This window comes from Oncorhynchus mykiss, chromosome 30 (genome assembly GCF_013265735.2).
Source record: "Oncorhynchus mykiss isolate Arlee chromosome 30, USDA_OmykA_1.1, whole genome shotgun sequence".
Taxonomy (NCBI): domain Eukaryota; kingdom Metazoa; phylum Chordata; class Actinopteri; order Salmoniformes; family Salmonidae; genus Oncorhynchus; species Oncorhynchus mykiss.
The window spans coordinates 15,993,102-16,018,579 of NC_050570.1; the positions used below are offsets into that span (position 1 = coordinate 15,993,102).

Genomic DNA, 25,478 nt, shown 5'->3' on the forward strand with positions numbered 1-25,478 from the left:
AGAACAGAACAAGGGAGAGATAAAGCCAGAGGGCAGGGGAGAACAGAACAGGGGAGAGGTAAGCCAGAGAGCAGGGGAGAACAAGGGAGAGGTAAAGCCAGAGGGCAGCAGATAGATCTCTGCTAATGATGGTCTGTCTTTGTTCTCTGTCTTTGCTGTTAGGTCCTGTGCAGAGAGCAGGCACGCCAGGAACTGATCAATCAAGTCGGAGTCGGCCCGCCAAGACACTGGAAAGCATCTGTGGTGAGAGGGACCATACACATGGCAATATACACACACACTTAGACAAATGCACAGGCGCACAAACACACCTTGCTACAACACTGATTATACCTTTACAACATTGCTCACAAAACTGATTACACCCCAAAAGAGTTATTGGCACATCCCTCTAAGAGCTCTCTATAACCCTAAGGATTCCTCACAGAGACGAAAGAGAGAAGGCGGGCTGATATGAATGAGAAAAGGCTTTGAACAGCTTCCAGCACTGCAGGGTGGGAAATCTAATCATCGCTCACATAGTTTAGGAAACTGCTCATATAATTTATTACTTCAAATATGTGCAGCGAGAAGTGAATGAAGCTAGGGCCAAGTACTGCTGTGTGTGTATGTGTGTGTTAACGGGGTAACCGGCCTGCTGCGGTCTCTTTCCCCCTGCAGGGTGCCAGGTGTCACAGCGTCTGGCTGAAGAGGGAGCGCTATGAGGACCTGAGACTGCACCTGGAGCAGGAGCAAGAGGTGGGACAGACACAGAGAAGGGAAGCCAGAAAGAAAGAAAGAAAGAAAGAAAGAAAGAGAGAGAGAGAGAGAGAGAGAGAGAGAGAGAGAGAGAGAGAGAGAGAGAGAGAGAGAGAGAGAGAGAGAGAGAGAGAGAGAGAGAGAGACTTTTTAACTATTTTTTGATCTTGAATCATATAAACACCTGTTAGGAACAAAACACTGTTGTTTAATCTGCCATGTTACTGTTGTCTTGCCTCAGCTGTAGTGTGGGTGTAACCTGTGTTTGTGTGTGTGTGTGTGTTGTTGTTGTTGCACAGTGCAGACAGGAGAAATGAGCAGGAGGATGACTACAGCTTTGGCAGAAAGAAGAAACTACAGGACCTGGAACAGCAGCTAGAGATCAGAGCCATGCCTTGCCACTAGAGGGCGCCACCACACCAAATTCATGTTGTACACACGAAGCCATGCCTGGCCACTAGGGGTGCGCCACCACACCAAACACACGTTGTACACACATAGCCATGCCTGTTCACCAAGGGGGCGCCACCACACCCAACACACATTGTACACACAGAGGTAATTTAATATTGTAATTTAATATTATGTGGATGAAGGGCGGGTGAGGGGTGGGCATGTTGAATAAAGAGAAAACAATATCTTAAAAAATCCCAGAATGTACCATTTTTGTGCAATTTGTATCTTTGATGTTTTTCTTAAATTATTTTAGGCTATATGTCATTAGTGCGTAAGCCTAAGCTTTATGTCCTAACTGTACTCAACACACCAATTGCCAAATGCTTTTGGGAACGAGCAGAAAAAGTTAACGTCGATCCATGGAAGCAAAAAGGACAATATGGAAGTTTAATTCAATAAGAGAAAAGCTGTGAAAGGAGAGTTGGAAATAAAGAGAAGGGAGGGTCAGAAAAGTCATATTTGGGAAAGATTTGATTAAGTGGAAAAAGAGGATGATAGCAGTGCTGGCTATGTTATGTATGATGATTGTGAGGCACTTTACAAATTTGACAGTCACAAGACTGGGACCTCAAATAGGCCTATGGCACATCAAGGGAACTGTAGCCTGTTTAGTTGGGTTACATGGAAACTGAAATCTGGACACTGACTTTAGGTCTATGACCTCTCACTACTCCTTCAGAATTAAGTATTTCTTGCAGTAAAATGATACACCATATGTAGGTGTAGCCGATGTGACGTGTGCAGAGCGTCCCTGGTTCGCGCCCAGGTCGGGACGAGGGGACGGACGTAAAATCTATACTGTTACATAGGCAACATTTTTACTTGGGAACAGGAGTGGAGAAATGTGATTTCCGTTCCTCAGCCTCTGACTGTAGCCTACAGCTCATTTTCTATATTAGCGTGTTGGGGTAGGGTGGGGACTTCAAATGTTCACTTGACCACATATAGGTTTCTTTCTATGTTTTGGCCTTTCTAGGGAGTTTTTCCTAGCCACCGTGCTTCTACACCTGCATTGCTTGCTGTTTGGGGTTTTAGGCTGGATTTCTGTACAGCACTTTGAGATATCAGCTGATGTACGAAGGGCTATATAAATAAATTTGATGAAATTTGATGATATAGTGATATAACAATTGCTGGCGGCTGTGGGTGAACAAACAGCTGATCTGCCCACCACCACCACATGCACACGTTACACACACAGAGCCAGGTCTGGCTACTAGGGGGCGCCACCATACACACACACACACACATATTACACAGCCACTCACACTCATTCCTTTAGAGCAAATACTTTTTAAAAGCATAAATTGGAGCTATTTTTATTTACAAAGTGTCCAAATGTAATAAAGCACGAATAATGGTTATAGGTTATTATGATAAAGGTCAGAGTTGCACTAATCTCATAATCAAATCATATCATCTCATATCTTGATATTTAAGACAAGCCTGATTAGGGTGAACATAAATAACCTGAGAAACAATGCATCCTGGTCCTCAGGAAGGAGCTGTTTGCCCAGTACAGCCACCTATCAAAGGAGGTAGAGGGTTCAGTGAATGAGACTGGATGGTTCCCAGGCAGTTCCTACAGCAAGACCAGCAGCTCATTTATCTAAACCCCGAGGCTATTCTTGAGAAGCATCCTCTAGGAGGGCAGAGACCCCCTATGGAAATAATACAGCCAACACCAGCTCAGACCACTCAACCATCAGCACAGGTACAGTGCCTTGCGAAAGTATTCGGCCCCCTTGAACTTTGCGACCTTTTGCCACATTTCAGGCTACAAACATAAAGATATAAAACTGTATTTTTTTGTGAAGAATCAACAACAAGTGGGACACAATCATGAAGTGGAACGACATTTATTGGATATTTCAAACTTTTTTAACAAATCAAAAACTGAAAAATTGGGCGTGCAAAATTATTCAGCCCCTTTACTTTCAGTGCAGCAAACTCTCTCCAGAAGTTCAGTGAGGATCTCTGAATGATCCAATGTTGACCTAAATGACTAATGATGATAAATACAATCCACCTGTGTGTAATCAAGTCTCCGTATAAATGCACCTGCACTGTGATAGTCTCAGAGGTCCGTTAAAAGCGCAGAGAGCATCATGAAGAACAAGGAACACACCAGGCAGGTCCGAGATACTGTTGTGAAGAAGGTTAAAGCCGGATTTGGATACAAAAATATTTCCCAAGCTTTAAACATCCCAAGGAGCACTGTGCAAGCGATAATATTGAAATGGAAGGAGTATCAGACCACTGCAAATCTACCAAGACCTGGCCTTCCCGCTAAACTTTCAGCTCATACAAGGATAAGACTGATCAGAGATGCCAAGAGGCCCATGATCACTCTGGATGAACTGCAGAGATCTACAGTTGAGGTGGGAGACTCTGTCCATAGGACAACAATCAGTCGTATATTGCACAAATCTGGCCTTTATGGAAGAGTGGCAAGAAGAAAGCCATTTCTTAAAGATATCCATAAAAAGTGTCGGGTAAAGTTTGCCACAAGCCACCTGGGAGACACACCAAACATGTGGAAGAAGGTGCTCTGGTCAGATGAAACCAAAATTGAACTTTTTGGCAACAATGCAAAACGTTATGTTTGGCGTAAAAGCAACACAGCTGAACACACCATCCCCACTGTCAAACATGGTGGTGGCAGCATCATGGTTTGGGCCTGCTTTTCTTCAGCAGGGACAGGGAAGATGGTTAAAATTGATGGGAAGATGGATGGAGCCAAATACAGGACCATTCTGGAAGAAAACCTGATGGAGTCTGCAAAAGACCTGAGACTGGGACGGAGATTTGTCTTCCAACAAGACAATGATCCAAAACATAAAGCAAAATCTACAATGGAATGGTTCAAAAATAAATATATCCAGGTGTTAGAATGGCCAAGTCAAAGTCCAGACCTGAATCCAATCGAGAATCTGTGGAAATAACTGAAAAGTTGCTCTTCACAAATGCTCTCCATCCAACCTCACTGAGCTCGAGCTGTTTTGCAAGGAGGAATGGGAAAACATTTCAGTCTCTCGATGTGCAAAACTGATAGAGACATACCCCAAGCGACATACAGCTGTAATCGCAGCAAAAGGTGGCGCTACAAAGTATTAACTTAAGGGGGCTGAATAATTTTGCACGCTCAATTTTTCAGTTTTTGATTTGTTAAAAAAGTTTGAAATATCCAATAAATGTCGTTCCACTTCATGATTGTGTCCCACTTGTTGTTGATTCTTCACAAAAAAATACAGTTTTACATCTTTATGTTTGAAGCCTGAAATGTGGCAAAAGGTCGCAAAGTTCAAGGGGGGCGAATACTTTCGCAAGGCACTGTATGTGTGTAGAATGGCATCGCATAGAAGTTAACCCATATGCAGACTCTTAAAACTCATAGAAGTGTAAGCTTGACTGAGTGTGTGATCTCTGCTCTCTGTCCTTACCTCACTGTTCCCATCCTTGTCTTGGATATAGCCCTGTGAGCATCAGCCAGAGGAACCAACCCAGGCCCTTCTCCACCAATCCTCTCCCCTAAACTCCCCCTCTACGACCCTCGACACCTGGCTAGACGTCACTGGACCTGGCTAGACCTCGCTGGGGACCTGCAGTACAGCTTGATGTGGCTCACCTCCACCTCCACCCCTACATACCCCTAGGTTCCTCCGAGTCTACTCTAGGATGTGTTGTGTCAGGGAGGGAAGTACCTACAGTCATTCTTCAGACTCCACCTTGGGAGGAGGGTGTGTAGTCTCTGGGGCTGAACCCCTTCATGCTCCTCCACCCAGGGTTGAATCTGAGGAGTGTCCAAAGTCACTTCCAAGTAAAGGAATGTGGTGTCAGGAATGGTAAACCTTCCTTCTCTGATACCAGGAAGTGACTATGGACACTCTACAGATTCAGCCATGGGCAGAGGGTGCATGCTATCCGGGATTGAACCCCTTCGAGCTCCTTTTCCTGGCAGCAACTTCGGACAATCCTCCGACTCCACCCTGGGCATGGGCTGTGTGGTGTCATGTGTAAATCCTCTACCCTCCCCCATCCCTGGCAGTACCTACGGACACAGCTCAGACTCTGCCTTGAGAGTGGGCTGTGTGGTGACGGAGACTGGTAATGAATACGACCTCAGGACTCTGGAGCAGCAGCGGCTGGCTGAGGGCGTCTTGTCCTGGGCAGCGGGCTTGACTCTGTCCCCTGGAGAGAGTTCAGAGAGGGAGTACCTCCACTCCCTGGCTGCTCAGTAACCGGTGGAGCAGTACGAAGACTGCTGTAGTCTCATGAGTAAGTCAAATACACCACTGGAGGCTGCTGAGCGGAGGATGGCTCACAATAATGTCTGGAATGGAGTCAATGGAATGGTATCAAACACAGTGAAACCATATGTTTGATACCACTCCATCTATTCCGTTCAGACATTACCATCCTCCCCAACTAAAGGGCCACCTGTGAAATCCATATATGCCTACATGTATAAATAATGTATAGGTTATGCAGTCAACTCCTGATTAGTGCACTTCACACGCACTGTTGTAGTATAGTGCAGTGCTTCTCAAACCTCTCCTCCGGGACTCCCAGGTGTTTCACTATTTTCTTGTAGCTCTGAACTAGTTCCCCTGATTCACTACATAAGGGCTTGATGCTTAGCTGACAAGTTGAATCAGGTGTGATATCTCTGGAATAGATCAAACACGTGGAATGGCTGTAGTTTCCTGGGGAGAGATTTGAGAAACGCTGGTATAGTGCACACTTCCATGACAGTCCCAAGTCACTGGGAGATTCTCGTTTGGGCAAAAGACAGTCCTCTGTCCTCTTTGCTCCATGACCTGGAAACCAATAAGTGGTCGAGAAGTGTGTCAATTCGTTAATTGGCAAATGAAAGTTCCCTCCCCTCCTCGATAGCCACCTTTCATCGAGGATCCTCATGTGTATCCTACTGCAGAAGAGTTTTTAAGTCTGCCACACCCACCTTTGAAACAGCTTCTGTTTTGTCAGAGAAAAACATGCACAGTTTAAAAACAATATGCTACGTATTGTTTTATCTATACAACTTTCTGCACAACTGACTTCATTTGTTTTGAGCACTTTACACATTTATTTTGGGATCCAGCCCTGGAAATGTAATTAGCCTAATGGCGCGTGAGTGGAGAAGGAGACTCATTTTGAGCAATCTCATTTCATCCACGTTCACGCTCCTCGCTGACTCTCCTCCATTAACTTTGACCTTTTCCAAAAGGAGGTGAGAGATGACGGAGGAGACAGTTTGCAGGAGGTGAGAGATGACGGAGGAGACAGTATGCAGGAGGTGAGAGATGACGGAGGAGAGAGTATGCAGGAGGTGAGAGATGACGGAGGAGAGAGTATGCAGGAGGTGAGAGATGACGGAGGAGACAGTATGCAGGAGGTGAGAGATGACGGAGGAGACAGTATGCAGGAGGTGAGAGATGACGGATGAGACAGTATGCAGGAGGTGAGAGATGACGGAGGAGACAGTATGCTGGAGGTGAGAGATGACGGAGGAGACAGTATGCAGGAGGTGAGAGATGACCGAGGAGACAGTATGCAGGAGGTGAGAGATGACGGAGGAGAGAGTATGCAGGAGGTGAGAGATGACGGAGGAGAGAGTATGCAGGAGGTGAGAGATGACGGAGGAGAGAGTATGCAGGAGGTGAGAGATGACGGAGGAGACAGTATGCAGGAGGTGAGAGATGACGGAGGAGACAGTATGCAGGAGGTGAGAGATGACGGAGGAGACAGTATGCAGGAGGTGAGCAAGATGGAATTGATAAAAGGCCATTGCATCATACGTATCAGGAACGGACTACTCCAGTCTAAAGTTGGCCAGGAAATTAACAGTAGTCATCTATTTGATTATAAGCTATTTTATTGAAGGAACCACAAATGTATTATACACATATATTTTGAAGTAGAATCTCACCATGTCTGTTTTTGTGAGCCGTTTCCTCTACAACATCGCTCTATTTGTGTGCTTAGCACGGACTATTTCGTACTCCTGTTAACCCCCCTCCTCTCTCCCCCAGTGTATCATTGGTCAACAAAGTGGTGGTGGTGGAGAGGCACTTTAAGGCCCTCAGGCACTTCCTGCTGATGGGTAGTTTGCCCAGTCTCTCAGCAACCTGATCTTTGAGGATAAAAGAATGCAGCTGTCATACCTTTTATTTATTTATCTATTATTTGACCAGGTAAGTTGACTGAGAACATGTTCTCATTTGCAGCAACGACCTGGGGAATAGTTACAGGGAGAGGAGGGAGGATGAATGAGCCAATTGTAAACTGGGGATTATTAGGTGACCGTGATGGGTTGAGGGCCAGATTGGGAATTTAGCCAGGACACCAGGGTTAACAACCTACTTTTACGATAAGTTCCATGGGATCTTTAATGACCTCAGAGAGTCAGGACACCCGTTTAACGTCCCATCCGAAAGACGGCACCCTACACAGGGAAGTGTCCCCAATCACTGCCCTGGGGCATTGGGATATGTTTTCAGACCAGAGGAAAGAGTGCCTCCTACTGGCCCTCCAACACCACTTCCAGCAGCATCTGGTCTTCCATCCAGGACCAACCCTGCTGAGCTTCAGAAGCAAGCCAGCAGTGGTATGCAGGGTGGTATGTAGGGTAGTATGCACACCGTGGTGTGTTTATATTATGTACTTGTGTGCGTTTTGCCTGGGTGTGTATTTGCTGTGCTTTTTCTGTCAGCGTGTTCTGTGTTTTGTAAGTGGTGTTTTCATTTCTAACCCATGTGTGTGTTCTCCTCTCGTCAGATAGGTAGTCGTCAGACTCCTGGTCCTGAGTAAGGCTCTCCAGTAGTCTCCATGGAGACAGTCTCCATGGCTCCTAACTTCACCTTTGCCCTGTGCTTCCTCCCTGAGACCTTCCACCCTCATACCCCTGACACTCAACTGCCTAGAGCTACGCTACAAAGGTCAGAGACCGGAGTGTATGAGGGAGCCAATGTGTGTGTGTGTGCAGTAGATTGCTGTCATCAAGGCAAAGGGTGGCTACTTTGAAGAATCTCAAATTTAAAATATATTTTGATTTGTTTAACAATATTTTGGTTACTGCATGATTCCACATGTGTTATTTCATAGTTTTGATGTTATAACTATTATTCTACAATGTAAAAAAATCCCTGCAACCCTGCAACTTTTGACTGGTAATGTATGTGTTTAGAAACTAATGATACCATGAATATGTTTATTATGTGCATGTGTACAAATCTCTCTCCCTACACCAATTGCAATATGTGGTAGTAATGTATGTTTGTTGCTTCAAATATCCCCTATTAAGGATCGACATGAGTCTATCCACATTTAAAATGTAAGTACAATGTACCTCAACAACCTGTTTGACAGCTTCAATGTGCCTCATCGTGCAGTATGATGTCCCCTGTCCACAATGCTGTACACTATCAAAGGTAATGGTTACAACCTTACAACCCCCCTACACGCTGATGCCAAACGTAACGACACTACCCAAAGCTCCAGTGCCACTCCCCTACTTTCCACCCCGTTCCTCAAACCCTGTGTATAAATAATACAAAAATACTTAAGGGACTAAGAAAATGTCACTTATATTTTTATTAAAGATTGAATGTTAACGTTTCCTAAAGTGTAAAGCCTTATGGGAAGTGAACACACTGTCATATACCACCAAAGGTCATTTACAAAAGAGAAATTCCAGCAAAGGAGAACAATGCACTTGCCACTTTTAGTACATTTTCCAGATGGCTTGTATATATTTTCCCTGACAGTACATTTTACTTAGAAAGCAGAGGGAACACAAGGGAGTTGTAGCAACATGAAGGGCAGACACTAAGGAGGATTACAGAAGATGGATCCTCTCTAGGGGAAGAATCCTAACGTCCGTTTAAGTCAAATTTTCACTTAGTCTCATCGACATCAATGCATGACAAAGTAAAAAATTGATTTACATACAATTTAAATTTGACCCTAAAATGACTCCTCCGCAGTTTAATGAGTAAACAATGCAGGAATGCAAAACCAACTCTGTCTATAGACAGCCATTTAAACAGAATGTCATAAAAGCCCTTGAGGGAAAAGGAGGGAACTGAATTACATTCTGACCACACTGCTCATGTCGCACCTTAAAGTTGGTTGTCCACCGCCATATAAAGTCCAAAGAAGAAGAAGAAGCCTGAAGGAGGAGAGATTGTTTCTAGTAAACTCGGTTTACCCTTTTATCTGTGGATGAATTGTTGGAGTAGAGGACCTTGTTCATTTCAGGTCAAATAACAACAATGTATATATCCCCGGACAAATTAGCTAGCAACAACAAGCTATCTAGCTAAATTGCCATAAATGTTTAATGCTTTTCAACCTGTCCAAGTTAATATAGTTGGTTCAGAGTTTGTTTGGATATTTCAACCTGCATGCCCTGATCGAGTCTGGTGTGGGTGGTCAAAATCAACATGCGTGCAAGTGGTCTGGTCGGTATGTTAGGCCTTACAATATGACCAACTAAGAAAAACACCTACCCAGACAAAACTCTGTAGAAGCTGTTTTAAAGTTGCCAATCATCTCGGCATGCAAGCAAACACCTTGGTCAACACTGAATGACCTCGCGGTCAACACAAAGTCGAGCTTTGACCTATTGTCTTTATTATTCCACATTACAAAAACATCTTACATTCAGAAACCGCACATACATGACGTTTAGTATTGCAGGTTAATCAGGGCTAAGAGAATATACACGCAGGAATGCAATTCTCGATCGAAAATGCAATGCATCAGTGATTTCCCCTTTGCCATTAGTGTTTTGTTTCGATTTTCAGATTCTATGAAGCCAATAGAATTAAGGGCTCGATTCTATCAGATCTGTGCTAGCGATCCACCGAATAGCAGTTGTTTTGACGGTGTCGGAAGTGGAAATGCATAACAGCTGTCATATCCACAAGCGGCTCCTTATTGCAGACACTGCCATGGAATGCAACGAAGTAAACACCCAACTTTATATCTGACAAATCCCATGCAGCCGCGTTACAAGTTATCTAACATGCTATGTGGATGTCGGCCAACATGGGTTGACACGCAATCCGATTGGCCTAAAACCCTTTCCTTTTCATTACTTTAGAATGCTGCCAGACAACATCTGAAGTTAGTGCATTCTACTACAGACATCAAGCCTTTGATTAAATAGAAACCTTGGAAGTGCAATATTGTCCTATAGGAATGATAGATGTATATTAAGTGCTGCTGAAAAGTAAGATGTCATGGCCATCCATCTCTACACAATACTTCTACTGCAGCACAGACACAATGGTACCACTAAACTCAAAGTTATGAAATGTAAGTGTATAAGTGTTGGAGGTCCCGGTTTAAACTGACAGGGTGGCTGAGGATATTCATTCCACCAGTGAAAAAGAGTGAAATAACGTAAATAGTAAACCTAAACATTGTCCCTTTGTATAAGTACCTGTACGTAACTCTTGTGGTCATAAGGGATACACCATATAGGGGTTTTTCCTGGTCAAGTGGTCAACAGTTAGTACCAGATTAGAGTCAGAGGTAGCGCTCATGAGAACACAGAAACGCCACGTGAGGAGGTGTTTGTTGGGGGAACCTCAGACCCTCCCCTGGGTCTGGCTAGGCCTCAGACTCCTCCTCATCCGGTGCGCCTCCGTTAGCCGTGTTGCCTGTCTCGTTGTCCAGCAGGAGGAACTTGCCCTCATTGGTCAGAGGCATGTTCTTCAACAGCTGGACTAGAGCCTCTGGGTCCTTCACACACACACACAATTAGTGGGTTAGATTGAGAATTAGTAAATTGAGGTTGATTTAAAAACATACCTTCTTTGCCTCCATAATATCCTTCCCCAAGCTTATTGTGTAACATATCTGTGAATGAAGAAATGACACAAATTACATTGTGAAACAGATGAACCCATGACAAGTAAAAGACAAGTGAATTCACTGACTGAAGGCTCTGTGCCATAGTGAGTCCAGCACATGAATGTGTTTAAGATGTCTTACCTTCTCCCCCTCTGTGTTGCTCTCAAAGACAAACGCACTAAAGGAGGGCTCTCCCTCCTCGTCGTCCTCGCCCCAGTCTCGCCCCTCCACCACAAAGCCCATCAGCCTGCCGTTCTCCTGGTGGGCCACAAACTGGGTCACCTCCTGTAGCTGGAACTGTGAGGGAGGAAGAGGAGAGAGAGAGCAGGAGTGAAACACTAGTGAACAGACAACATTACACTGATAACTACAGTATACTGCTGCGTTTACACAGGCAGCCCAATTCTGATATTTTTTCCACTAATTGTTCTTTTGACCAATCACATCAGATCTTTTTCAGAGCCGATCTGATTGATCAAAAGGCCAGCTAGTGGAAAAAGATCAGAATTGGACTGCCTGTGTAAACGCAGCCTACTAAGGTTAAATTTTTCAGGCCCTTACACCGATTCTTGTGACTTGTGTCTGGGGGTCAATCAACCTGTGGTAAAGATAACAAAAAAGAGAACACAATGAATCAACATAGCTGGCAGAAGCACAGTGGCAAGGTTAAAATCTGTAAGCACTTTCATACGTCTGCTGTTTGACTGGTTACTGTACCTGAGACAGCTGCTCGTGACCATGAGATGGGACTCTGTGGTTCTGAAGATGTTGTGGATGGCTCGAGCCGCCAGCACCTGTCTCATGGCCTCATAGATCACTTCCTGGGTTTGTCCCGAACGCACCGCCATGGAGCCCAGGAACCGCACTGCAAACACCTGCTGCAGCAGGGAGTCTACACACACACAGGCACACACATCAGGAGACAGAGAGGATCTGTAGATATGTAGTCCATAAAGAGTACAGTACCAATGAAAACTGGAATGGAGACACTCCTACCGTCGCTTTCAGGGGAGCAGTCATCGTCTGTTTCTCCGAAAGGGTTTGTACGCCTGTCAGCGAAGAAACACACACAATTAAACCCAGTTGAGCTATTATTGTACAAATCAGCGTACAGGAACTGGTTCTGACACGCCAGCCCTGTGGTGACGATCTTACCTCCCTCCAGCCCTGTTCTGGTCCTGGAACTCCGAGGCAGGCAACATGATGTCAAACTGGATGGGTGTCCCGGGAACTATCAGGTCCTCTGGCTCAGGAGCACTGGAGGTCTTTTGGGACGCACCGCTAGAGGACTGCATCCCACCTGGCTTAGCCCTGCAGAAAGAGGGAGGGAAATTAAGAGAGAGGAAGAGTGTGTGTGAGTGTACTATCAGAATTCCTGAAATAACACATGCATATATTCTTTATTTTCCTCTTGGGGAAATCCAGGAAAAGCAAGGTGTTTCCTCTGCATGATTGAGGCTAACCTGTCTGGGTTGGGCGAGCCCTCTCCTCTCTTCTCAAAGCTGGTGATGGGAGTGACCGCCTGAATGGCTGTCTGGTTCAGTCTGATAGCCACTGCCTAAAGAGGGGAACAGGGTGCAGTTTCTGTCATTACACTGTAATAATGATAAAAGTCCTAACATTATGCTCTGTGACTAACACATGGTGCCACAAGAGGGCATAGTTTGGTTAATTATACTGGGAACATTATTTAGTTTGAGGCAGGTATAGAAGTAGTCTGGGATCAAACCAACCTTCTTTACTGTCATCAATAGATTATTATAAGACTTACATAATACATAACAGGCTATGTACACCATATAGGCCTATGAAAAGTATCAATTGGAAGCAGTACTTGACCTTACACTAACCCATCAGTTGTTTGCATCTTGCCAGAGTTGCTTCCTGGTTTGTTTGGAATAAACAAATTACCCACGGGCACTAGGGAGCCATGAGGTCAGAGACGAAGTAACAGAACATACGATGCATTTGTTTATGTGTACAAATTAAGGAAAAGCATACTTCTGAACATGCAGAACCTGCTGGTGCACGCACACATATGCACCCACAAGCATGCATACACACACAGTATAGATAGAGCCTCTTAGTCTTGTTATGTAAATAGAGAATGGGTTTAAGTTCAACTGGGTGGAATCAGCAGCCTCTGATAATCAGATGTAGGATCATCCAGATGTAGGATCTTCATTTGACCCAGTTTGTTACAACAGGAAAATTATCCTGACGCAACAGGAAATGTGAATTATTATGTGGATTATAATTCACGTACATTTTTGTACTGGTTGGTACATTTTTCTTTAGGGCAAATCAAGTCTGAAATTTCAAAAAGAAAATTGCAAACCTTTTAAAAACTGAAATACATTACAATTTGGCATGTTCTGCTATGCAGTAAAATACAAAGTAACAAAAGCGTGATCAAATTAAGATCTTTCATCTGTAAAAGACCATATCCCAGTTTAGAGATATCCCATGGGAGCACAATCATCTCTAAAACAATCAGGAAATCTGCTAAAAACTAGACCAGACCAGAGCATAATCAGCCCCCTGCAAAGTCTCTAGGGCTATACTGGACTCTGGAAACATCCTGTCCTGTATCAGTCAATCACAGTGCCCTGCTGCTACACATATGGAATGGACTTGGTGTAAATTACAAATAATAAAAAAAACATATCTGTCTTCGCCTTATCACACACACAACAAAATATTGATTTAGTCATTGTGACTTCTTTCAAGTGCTATGAAATACTACTGATGTACTACTTATCTCACTGTATTGATTAGAGAGAGTATATATACTGTACCTCAGGGTTGTCAGTCAGGTAGATCTGTCGGGAGATATTGTTCAAAGTGCAAATCCACTGGAGATGAGAAACGGAGGAAAGTATTAGACTCACATCCATTGCTCAACAAACATCAGGGATTTCAAATAGCTCCTCTATTGCAGCGTGTGACAGGCAGGCAAGAAGAACTTTCATGGATGAAAACGTAACAATGTCTTTTAACACATGGATGAAAGAAACAGGTACAAAAGATTTGACTGGTATGATACATACTTCTTCATATTCCCTTTTGCTCTCTGCTTGTAAAATCATTGACCTGCAAAATCCCAATAACAAAATTAAAACACAACACTGTTTGTAGGCTCATAAGAAGTCTTCCTCACAAATCTGTGCGTGACCAGTGAGGGTCTTGGTGAGGAGGAAGTGTGAATACTTAGCGTACATACGTTTTACCATTGGGGGAGGTGATCTGAAAACAGTAGCGTCTGTCCTCGCACTCTACGGCCATGACAGAGCTGTTATCCAGGTCCAGCACCATGCCCCCTGCCACTGCCCCTCTCGGCTGGCACATGAGGTTCCCTCCCTGGGTGAAGAAGTAAAGCCGGTCCCAGGCTGTGGTGACTAGGCCCGTCTTACTGTTGGGGAGCAGAAAAGGGTTGTGTTCATTACGGCACACCATAGAAAATAAATAAATAGGTAAAACTTTTGCAACGTAAAACGAAAACAATAATTCAGGTAGTCCTTTCCCCCATCTGCTTCCATTTCGTTCCTAGTGAACACCACCCAGTTCACAGTGTTGGAGCAGCTGCCGTCTCCATGACTCAGCTATTAGAACTAAACATCTCAATCGGAAATCTAAAAGCAATCAGAAAGTGCTGACAGCTCAAATCGCAAAACTTTTTGTATGACTCAGATCTGTCCATAAAAAAACCCAGAACTAATTATCTTTTGGCATAGCTGCGCTTGTCAAGCATTTGAGACAGATGTGTCATTAAATAAAATGTCATTCTGCAGAACCTTTTATTTTGTGCTGCAGACATTTGTCAAAGACTGTATTTGACAGCTCTGACACATTACTAAATCACAACGTTAGTTCTGCAATTCTACGTCAAGCCAGGTTTTTCTTCTTATATTTAGCTAGAATCGTAGCTGACAGCCCACCTTGCCAGAGCTGACAAACAAATTGTATTCACTGAAGTACAAAGAGTGTAACTTTGAGACAACTTGTAATTGTAGTTTGACACATTCATTAATGTTTCCTTTGATACGGAATAAAAACAAGACCTGCAGTGACACAATTGTTGACAATTTAACACATCCAGCTATAGCCTGAAAACGTTAAACAAGGAGAAGACATTGAACCCTGACACACCAAATTGAAAAAAAAGGAGCATTGAATGAAGGACTGGGTGAAATGAAATCACCCTCAAATGCAAGATATTGGAAGACTGAATTGAACTTAATCAAACAGAGCCTTACTTCCTGATGTTGAGGTAGCCTGCCTTCTGTATGAGAGTGCGGTTGACAGGGGCGGGGTCGCGGTCAGGCATGTAGACCGTGTCCTCCATGGAGAGCAGCTCTCTCTGGGTCATACGCATGGCCTCAGCCTCTGAGTCCAACTGAGCCTGGATATTTTGTGTCATGCTGGACACTGACCCCAGGAAGCTGTCCATTTTCTTTGAAACTAGATCTATGCCTTTCTTATAGAAGTTGATCTGAGAGGGACACAAAGAGAGAAGACATTCATTGCTTCTCCAGTTCTGACTTGCTGTAGGACCACAGCAGTGTGTGGTGTCCTGGTTTATTGCGGTAGGAGTAAAGAGCGTGTTGATATTGGGTTAACGACTTGCAATGTGAATTTGGGTGTGTGTTGGTACCTGGGCCTGTGTGTAACCAAGCATGGGCTCCAGCATGGCCACTCTCTTGCGGTACTGCAGGGCGTTGAGGGCACAATAATACTGCATGGAGGCCTGGTGCTGCTTCCTCCTGGAGTAGGCCACCTCCCCCACCAATTCAGCTTTCACCTGCACCATAACACAGTAATTAATCACTCACACACACACGTCATTTAGCAGACGCTCTTATCCGGTGCGACTTACAGGAGCGATTAGGGTTAAGTGCCTTGCTTAAGGGCACAGACAGATTGTGACCTTTCGGTTTCTGGCCCAACACTCTTAACCTCTAGGCTACCTGTCCGCCCACATATACCCAGCTAATCAAAGGGAGAGCTAAGTAGAGCAACATGACCTCTCAACTAACATATGTCATGACCTCTCAACTAACATATGTCATGACCTCTCAACTATTATGAGGCAATGTTATCTATTGTACCAGTTTAACAGGTACTACCAGTGCGTTGTTGTACTGTTAAGAGGTTTGGCTAGTACACGTCTCATACAGTCCCCATCACTACCTTCTCATTCTCCTTCTTCTTGGGCAGTCTGCTGTACTTGACCATGGCAGCCTCATGCTCTGTGAGGGGGAAGGAGTGGACATGAGCTAAGACGATCAGCTACTGTGTTATGCCAACTCCAAAACCATATCAAATTTGAGAAGCCCATACATACCATCAGAGGCGATACCAAATATTTCTCTCAATGTGCTTATCTCTGAGAAGTCAAATACAGATTCAGTGTCAAAAACCATGACAAATCACAAAACCAGAATCAATCACATACAGATTATATTCAAAATGAGTGAAAGCAACTGGCTGATGAGCAAGTGTTTGTGTCTACCTGTAAGATCCTTCTCTCTGAACTGGATCATGGGAAAGATCATCCTGTCAGCCATCTGAGTGGCCAGCTCTGAGTGTAGTGTATTCAGCTGGGAAGGAGAGAGAACTAAATTACCCAGAGACACCCTGAAAACAGCAGGGGTTGATTGATTGTGGTTCAAAAGGAAGTTGAAAAGCAGTTCATTCAAATTACTGCTCATCACACAGCCAAATCCCTATTGTGTAATTGAGAACCAGTCAAAACACATTTTCTTGGTCTGAAGATGAATTTCATCCTGTAATTTCTTACCAATATAAAGCATATACCCTATGCAGCTATCCTCGACTTGGACTGGTTCATTTCACTATCAAGTCATATTCAAAGAAGTCAAATTCAGATAAGTGCTAAACCATCTACCAAGTAAAAACACAATGGTGTACAACACCTGCAGTAGTGTGAACCTACGGTCAGAGCAGGGTTAGGTGTAATCTGCAGGAAGATGGATGCATTCTTTAGGCCTGTGTAGTTAGGCCAGAAGGGCAAACAATGACTGCTCTAATGTCTCTCCAGCACAGGCTAGCCAGCCAGGCCCACAGACCCCCTATGGCTCAATCCATCTGTCTAAAGTAACAGTTTTTTACATTTCAGCAGACACTCTTATTCAGAGCGATTTACAGGAGCAATTAGGGTTAAGTGACTTGTGCAAGGGCACACTGACAGTTTTTTTCACATAGTCGGCTCGGGTATTCGACCTTTCGGTTACTGGCCCAACGCTCTTAACCACTGGACTACACCTCCACCTCCAGGAAAACCAGAGCAATTCTCTACCTGGCTGTACCTCTACTGGTCTCTCTACCTCATCCTGGAGGCCATAGCCTCTACAGAGTGCTGCTCTAATGTTGAAATGTGTCCGTTGTAATGACAAGGGACAGCCTATAATTCAACTTCCCAATGCATACAATTGTGACAGGGTATTTGGGGAATATTTTTACCACCTCCATATATTCCATGACTGTTGCACACATCCACACACTGTCGTTGACACTCACTCTTCTCAGACCAGAAACTCCTATATGCACACAAACACTCCCTGTGTAAACAGCATGCTCACAAACACGCAGATGCACTAGCCTCACCTCCCCCACAGTTTTTGCAAATTGCTGCAGTGTGCTGATCACCTCCTCGTCACCTTTACCAAGGGCAAAATTCTGAAGAAAACAATACGTGACTTAAAAATGTCATAAAACACTGAATTTAGCACATTCCAAATAAACATTGAGGCTATGATGTTAGAAATACTAAATTCCCATCAAATTTCTGGCATGCTGCTCTCTCCTGTAAAGGGACAATATGCTAACAAATCCAATGGTAGAAGTTTTATTTAGTTATTAGATCCCCATTAGCTGTTGCTATTTCAGCAGCTACTCTACCTGGGGTCCACTCAAAATGTTACAAAAATGACATAATGCAGAACATTAATAGACAAGAACAGCTCGAGGACAGAACTACATACATTTAAAGACTTTCTGAAATAATGCTAGGTAACAGCTATATCGCAATACACTGCAGTTAAGTACATGATCGTTGTCCAATATTCTCAATGAGACATACTTGCTTCTCATACTCCAGTAGCTGTCTGGACAGCTGTTCTGTAGCCAATCCCATCTCACTCTGGAGAACACAGGAAGTGATGTCATTAGCAGTTTATCCTCTGGATGAACCGTCTTACACGAAACCAACTCTCAGAAACTGCACACATGCAAACTAAGCTATTGTATCCTCACATAAAGAATCAATGACTTCAAATTGGATTGGACTAGGCTTGGGCGGTATACCATATTAACCGTATGCTGGGGTACTTGGAAATAGCCATGGGATGGTTTTTCCAATACTGTCAATACCGTAGAAACTATTTATTTGAGTTTTTTATTTTTTACTGTTTGTAAATAGCACAACAGGAGAAAGTGGGAGCGGGTGAGTTCAGCTGTGTATGACAGGGGTTTTATTGGAAGTCTGTGGTTGTTTTCTTCAATAGAGTGATCAGGGATGTGCAAATATAGTTATCCTTCAAAGAAAATACATTAGTTCAACATATTCGACAGACAAATATTTTTCATCAGATGACAACGCTATTTGGCTGGCAGCCACACAAGTAAATGCGCTTCCAATGAAAAAGCAAGGTATTTTTTGAAAAAACTATGCATGGCCATCATATTTCTAATGTTTAGGCCCATCATAGAAATAATGAAGTCAGCTACATTTCGTAATGTTTTGCCTAATGCTAATTTGCATTTTAACTGAGAAAAATAGGCTGGCTACACCAAGAAAAGTACTGTAGAAAATAAGCTACACATCAGTTGGAGCGCTGTCTGTTGGTATAATGCCTGTTCGTGAATTCTCATACGAGTTAAGAAGTGCAACTGAAGCACAAAATTAGTCTGATGCCAAGAAGAAATTACAATTAGAAGCATTTTAGATATGAGTTTACAAAATGCAGGAAGATATTTCTTATGCGTTATATTATTGTTTTCTGCTTGAAAAACTCAGAATTATGCATTAACATGACCGCTAGTTTAACTTGCTATCTAAGTAAGTGGCTGAAATAATAAGGTGACGGGCATCATATGGTGTTTGAGAAGTCAAAGCCCTTTGGATGAGTTCTGTGCAGCTGCCACTGCTCTCTCACCGGTCTTCTCCTCCCCCATCTTCTCTGAGCAGAGCAGGCAGGCCCGTTGCCCTAGCGACTCCAGACTCCACACAGACACAGTGTGAACACACGCTGCTCCAGAGCTAGTACTGAATGAGTCAAAACTTTGTTCATTTGCACAATGTCTCTCATTCACATTCGCTTGAAAATGTACAAACTCACCAAAAATGACATTCGGTAGCTCCTACCAATATATGTATAGCTTTATGAGCTGGATTGCCCATCTTCGCAATTTGTTTATTTTCATTTGGGATCATTAGCATATATTAGTGAGCAGCCTCCATGGAATTGATCTATTAATTGTGCTCATTTTGTTATCATTCTGGTAATAGACACCCAACGCACTATTTTGGCTCCCCCTTGTGTACTAAGCCTGTAATACCGTAAATTCCAGGGTGAGAGAAGGATGGTATGACAATATGAAAATCTGGATACCGCCCAACCCTAGATTGGATGTGTGTGCATGCGTGTGTGTTACCTGGGCTCCATACACCCTCTGCATGGACTGAAGCAGCTGGTTGGTGTAGTCTGTGAGAGTCCCTGCATCTTCCTCAAACACACTGAGCAAGGAGCGAGTCTGTAGAGAAGAGAAGGACACACAGAAACCTATGACAAATGGCAGACAGACAGGTAGGCAATGTGGCAATGGAATAAACAGACAGGCAGGCAGAAGGGAAGCAGCCAGCCAGGGAGGCAGCCAGCCAGGGAGGCAGCCAGCTAGCCAGACACTAGACAGATTGAAAAATGCTGACATAGACCAAATGAGGGATAAGCTTGTAAGACCTTCAGCCTGTAATTGTCTGGATACTGGCACAGTGTGGTAAGCTGGTATGGGTGCGGCAAAGAGGCACACACCTTTATTTAATGATTTATACTGCTGAAGTCAGACGTTTACATACACTTAGGTTGGAGTCAAAACTTGTTTTTCAACCACTCCACAAACATCTTGCTAACAAACTATAGTTTTGGCAAGTCCGTTAGGACATCTACCTTGTGAATGACACAAGTCATTTTTCCATCAATTTTTACAGACAGATTATTTCACTTATAATTCACTGTATCACAATTCTAGTGGGTCAGAAGTTTCCATACACTAAGTTGACTGTGCCTTTAAACAGCTTGGAAAATCCCAGAAAATTATGTCATGGCTTTAGAAGCTTCCGATAGGCTAATTGACATCATTTGAGTCAATTGGAGGTGTACCTGTGGATGTATTTCAAGGCCTACCTTCAAACTCAGTGCCTCATGGGAAAATCTAAAGAAATCAGTCAAGACCTCAGAAAAAAATTAGAGACCTCCACAAGTCTGGTTCATCCATGGGAGCAATTTCCAAACGCCTGAAGGTACCACATTCATCTGTACAAACAATAGTACGCAAGTCTAAACACCATGGGACCACGCAGCCGTCATCCCGCTCAGGAAGGAGATGAGTTCGGTCTCTTTGAGACGAATGTACTTTGGTGCGAAAAGTGCAAATCAAGCCCAGAACAACAGCAAAGGACCTTGTGAAGATGCTGGAGGAAACAGGTACAAAAGTATCTATATCCACAGTAAAACAAGTCCTATATCGACATAACCTGAAAGGCCCTTCAGCAAGGAAAAAGCCACTGCTCCAAAACCGCCATAAAAATAGCCATACTATGGTTTGCATCTGCACATGGGGACAAAGATCACACTTTTTGGAGAAATGTCCTCTGGTCTGATGAAACAAAAATACAACTGATTGGCCATAATGACCATTGTTCTGTTTGGAGGAAAAAGGGGGAGGCTTGCAAGCCGAAGAACACTATCCCAACCGTGAAGCTGGGGGGGTGGCTGCATCATGTTGTGGGGGTGCTTTGCTGCAGGAGGGACTGGTGCACTTCACAAAATAGATGGCATAATGAGGCAGGAAAATGATGTGGATATATTGAAGCAACATCTCAAGACATCAAATGGGTCTTCCAAATGGACAATGACCCCAAGCATACTTCCAAAGTTGTGGCAAAATGGCTTAAGGATAACAAAGTCAAGGTATTGGAGTTGCCATCACAAAGCCCTGACCTCAATCGTACAGAAAAGTTGTGGGCAGAACTGAAAAGGCGTGTGCGCGCAAGGAGGCCTACAAACCTGACTCAGTTTCACCAGCTCTGTCAGGAGGAATGGGCCAAAATGCACCCAACTTATTGTGGAAGGCTACCAGAAACGTTTGACCCAAGTTAAACAATTTAAAGGCAATGCTACCAAATACTAATTGAGTGTATGTAACCTTCTGACCCACTGGGACTGTGATGAAAGAAATCAAACATGAAATAAATAATTATTTCTAATATTATTCTGACATTTCACATTCTTAAAATAAAGTGGTGATCCTAACTGACCTAAAAAGGGAATTTTTACTAGGATTAAATGTCAGGAATTGTGAAAAACTGAGTTTAAATGTATTTGGCTAGGTGTATGTAAACTTCCGACTTCAACTGTATTTACACACCATTTGTAGGCCTAGCCCCTTTATTCATAAATATGCTGATTTGAAATGTGACTTTCTCGTCCCTAACTCACTCACATTGATTCCATGATTTGAATAGGAAGAACTATTCTGAAATATGCAGAGCAAGACACAAGCCGCAGGCATACAGTACCAGTCAAAAGTTTGGACACCTACTTTTTCTTTATTTGTATTATTTTCTACATTGTAGAATAATAGTGAAGACATCAACACTATGAAATAACATATCGAATAATTTAGTAACCAAAAAAAGTGTTTAACAAATCTAAATATATTTTATACTGTATTTCAGATTCTTCAAAGTAGCCACCCTTTGCCTTGATTTTCTACATTGTAGAATAGTAGTGAAGACATCAAAACTATGAAATAACACATATGGAATCATTTAGTAACCAAAAAAAGTGTTAAAAAAATTAAATATATTTTATATTTCAGATTCTTCAAAGTAGCCACCCTTTTCCTTGATGACAGATTTGCACTCTCTTGGCATTCTCTCAACCAGCTTTATGAGGTAGTCACCTGGAATGCATTTCAATTAACAGGTGTGCCTAGTTAAAACATTAATTTGTGGAACTTAATGCGTTTGAGCCAATCAGTTGTGTTGTGACAAGGTTTTTATTTAACCGTTATTTAAGGTAGGGGTGGTATACAGAAGATAGCCAGCCGTATTTGGTAAAAGACCAAGTCCATATTATGGCAAGAACAGCTAAAATAAGCAAAGAGAAACAACAGTCCATCATTACTTTAAGACATGAAGTTCAGTCAATCCGGAAAATGTCAAGAACTTTGAAAGAATCTTCAAGCGCAGCCGCAAAAACCATCAAGGGCTATGATGAAACTGGCTCTCATGAGGACCTCCACAGGAAATGAAGACCCAGAGTTACCTCTGCTTCAGAGGATAAGTTCATTACAGTTAACTGCACCTCAGATAGCAGCCCAAATAAATGCTTCACAAGTTCAAGTAACATACGCATCTCAACATCAACTGTTCAGAGGAGACTGCGTGAATCAGGCCTTCAAAGTCTAATTTCTGCAAAGAAACCACTACTAAAGGACACCAATAATAATAAGAAGAAACTTGCTTGGGCCAAGAAACATGAGCAATGCACAATTCAAGGCACGCTTAACCAGCATGGCTTCCACAGCATTCTGCAGCGATACGCCATCCCATCTGGTTTGGCTTAGTGGGACTATCATTTGTTTTTCAACCGGACAATGACCCAACACACCTCCACCAAGAAGGAGAGTGATGAAATGCTGCATCAGATGACTTGGCCTCCACAATCACCAGACCTCAACCCAATTGTTTGGGATGAGATAGTTTGGGATGAGTTGGACCACAGAGTGAAGGAAAAGTTGCCAACAAGTGTTAAACATATGTGGGAACTCCTTCAAGGATGTTGGAAAAACATTCCAGGTGAAGATGGTTGAGAGAATGCCAAGAGTGTCATCAAAGCAGACAGTGGCTCCTTTGAAAAATCTCAAATCTATTTTGACCTGCTTTACTATTTCTGGGTTACTACATGATTCCATGTGTTATGTCATAGTTTCGATGTCTTCACTATTATTCTACAATGCAGAAAATAGTACAAATAAAGAAAAAGAAAAACCTTTGAATGAGTATGTGTCCAAACTTTTGACTGGTACTGTATGTTGAACTTAAACTCAAAGGACCCAGTCGTAAGCTACATGCATATTTAAGATACACCATCATTTAAGTGCGTGTAATATGCTTGATTTTTCTGACACAGCCTATTATAGCATAAGTGCCAGTGAAGCCTAGCCTAAAGAAATGTAGCCTAAATTTGGTTGTATCTGCAAGTGGAATATATCAAGACTCTTTGCCTAACTGTTATTAAGTAGTATTAGAATACGTGTAATTAAGACAGTGTTATAAAGTTTGATTAAGAGTTTGATTAATAACAGTCGGCTACAAATATTAACTGAATTACATTCCCACACCAAAGCTATTGGGGACAATTAGGTTTAGTCAGTGCCTCAAATCATGACTGAAATATACTTCAGATTGCAGTCCCATAGCGGGGAAGTTTAGGATATTGACCAATTCCAATGGATTCCCATACTCAGAAACCCCTACAACAGCCCGTAAAATAGGCCGAGGCCCCAACACCGGTGCTTGCAAAAAACAACATATACGAACACTTCCTTCAAACAAATCATCCATGTAATTCGCAAAACATAATGGTCTACACTACAGAAGACTGTGACTGTCACAATAAACAACCAGTCGTTGTTCTGATGCACACTGTTTTATCAACTGCCAACTACAGGCCGGGCGATGCGCAACTCATCACGTCACTGCTCACACCAGAAAGGGAAAGGCATTCTCGAATCTCGAGCAATATGCAAATTATACGCGACATTTGTTTCTGATAGGAATTAGGTACGACTTGTGACACATTGTATCAACTTTGTATCGGATACATAGCCAATGTGCGAGTGTGCAACTGCGGAATAGTGTACATTTCCAAAACAATGAGCCAATTCAAAGCTGTCATCGTCGAGTTGAGTAAATAGCCTACAACAGTGGAGCTGGTTTAGCCAATTTCACATCTCCTACAAGACCTTTCCTCTCAATAACGGCACATAACATAAACATAGTATCGACCCACCTGAGGACTGTCCTGCAAAGCCTCTTCTAAAAGCAACGTATGGACGGCTGGCATCTTGTTCACAGCGAAGAGACCGGACTTGAATTATTTAGCGCGTGGACTCTCTTTCCCAGAGAGCTTTGTCTGCGGATGTGGGTGACACGTGTCATTTGCAGGCGTTCCTTGGCCAGCCAGTCTTCGAGCAGCCAGTGACCAGTCGTGCAAGGGTTCTGCCCTGATCACTGACACAATTTAGAATCAGACACGCTTACTTAAGGCCACTCGAAATACAAGTTACAATAATGTTATTGTCCTGAAAACGAGCTGTCTTTGAATGTTGAACTCCTGTTGTATTGGCTGTTCTAGTCTTTCTCTGTAGCCTGTAGGCTCACTGTCAATGGGATGAGAAACAAGACAACAGTGTCCCCCGCTGGATGCATGGGTAATTACATTTATTGTAATCTATTAGTGCCAATCAAATAATACAACGTGCCTGAATATGACCTCATTTTGAGGGACTATTCAGTTTGATGGGAACGTTAGGGGATTCAGTTGTATGCAACTATATCCCAACACCTCCGTTGAACTCTGTTCAGTGGCTTATGAAATGAACCCCAAAAACAACAACAAAGAACATTGAGCGATGAGTCATTCGAAAACATGTTGAGATGAAAAGAGGTCATGGCTCCTGAAATTGAAAACCTGTAAAGTAATCTAGCTCTGTCATCATCCTTGTAGTCTATTTATAATATTTCACAAAGGTGAGGATTGACACGAGCTGTTTAAATCAAGTCAAATCAAATTGTATTTGTGACATTTGCCGAATACAACAGGTATTCGGTATACAGTGAAATGCTTACTTACAAGCCCTTAACCAACAATGCAGTTTTAAGAAAAACAAGTATTATGAAATATTTACTAAAATAAACTGAAGCAAAAAATGAATAAATAAAAAATTAGAAAATTGAAAAATTACAAATAATTAAAGAGCAACAATAAAAAAACAGTAGCGAGGCTACAGAGTCAGTGTGCGGGGGCACAGGCTAGTCAAGGTAATTACGGGTAATATGTACATGTAGGTAAAGGCAAAGTAACCTTGCACACATAATAAACAGAGAGTAG

At 43.0% G+C, this 25,478-nt stretch overlaps 1 protein-coding gene across 2 annotated transcripts; it reads right to left on the reverse strand.

Moving 5' to 3' along the window:
• Window positions 1-8,767: 8,767 nt before the first annotated feature.
• LOC110521414 (DCC-interacting protein 13-beta) lies at window positions 8,768-24,693 on the reverse strand. Of its 2 annotated transcripts, XM_021598944.2 has the most exons (20): window positions 24,378-24,691; window positions 19,735-19,833; window positions 18,161-18,220; window positions 17,686-17,757; window positions 16,571-16,658; window positions 16,403-16,444; window positions 16,249-16,307; window positions 15,713-15,859; window positions 15,315-15,550; window positions 14,282-14,470; window positions 14,109-14,151; window positions 13,857-13,913; window positions 12,522-12,616; window positions 12,214-12,369; window positions 12,055-12,107; window positions 11,776-11,950; window positions 11,620-11,656; window positions 11,200-11,355; window positions 11,017-11,064; window positions 8,768-10,947 (listed from the first exon to the last, which is right to left on the reverse strand). In XM_021598944.2, exons 1-20 carry the CDS (start codon window positions 24,429-24,431, stop codon window positions 10,816-10,818), a joined length of 1,998 nt encoding a protein of 665 aa, XP_021454619.1. In that variant the 5' UTR covers window positions 24,432-24,691; the 3' UTR covers window positions 8,768-10,815. The 2 variants fall into 2 exon arrangements, with proteins under 2 accessions (XP_021454619.1, XP_036824696.1); XM_036968801.1 differs by lacking the exons at window positions 17,686-17,757; window positions 18,161-18,220 and having other exon boundaries at window positions 24,378-24,693.
• Between the last annotated feature and the right edge of the window lie 785 nt (window positions 24,694-25,478).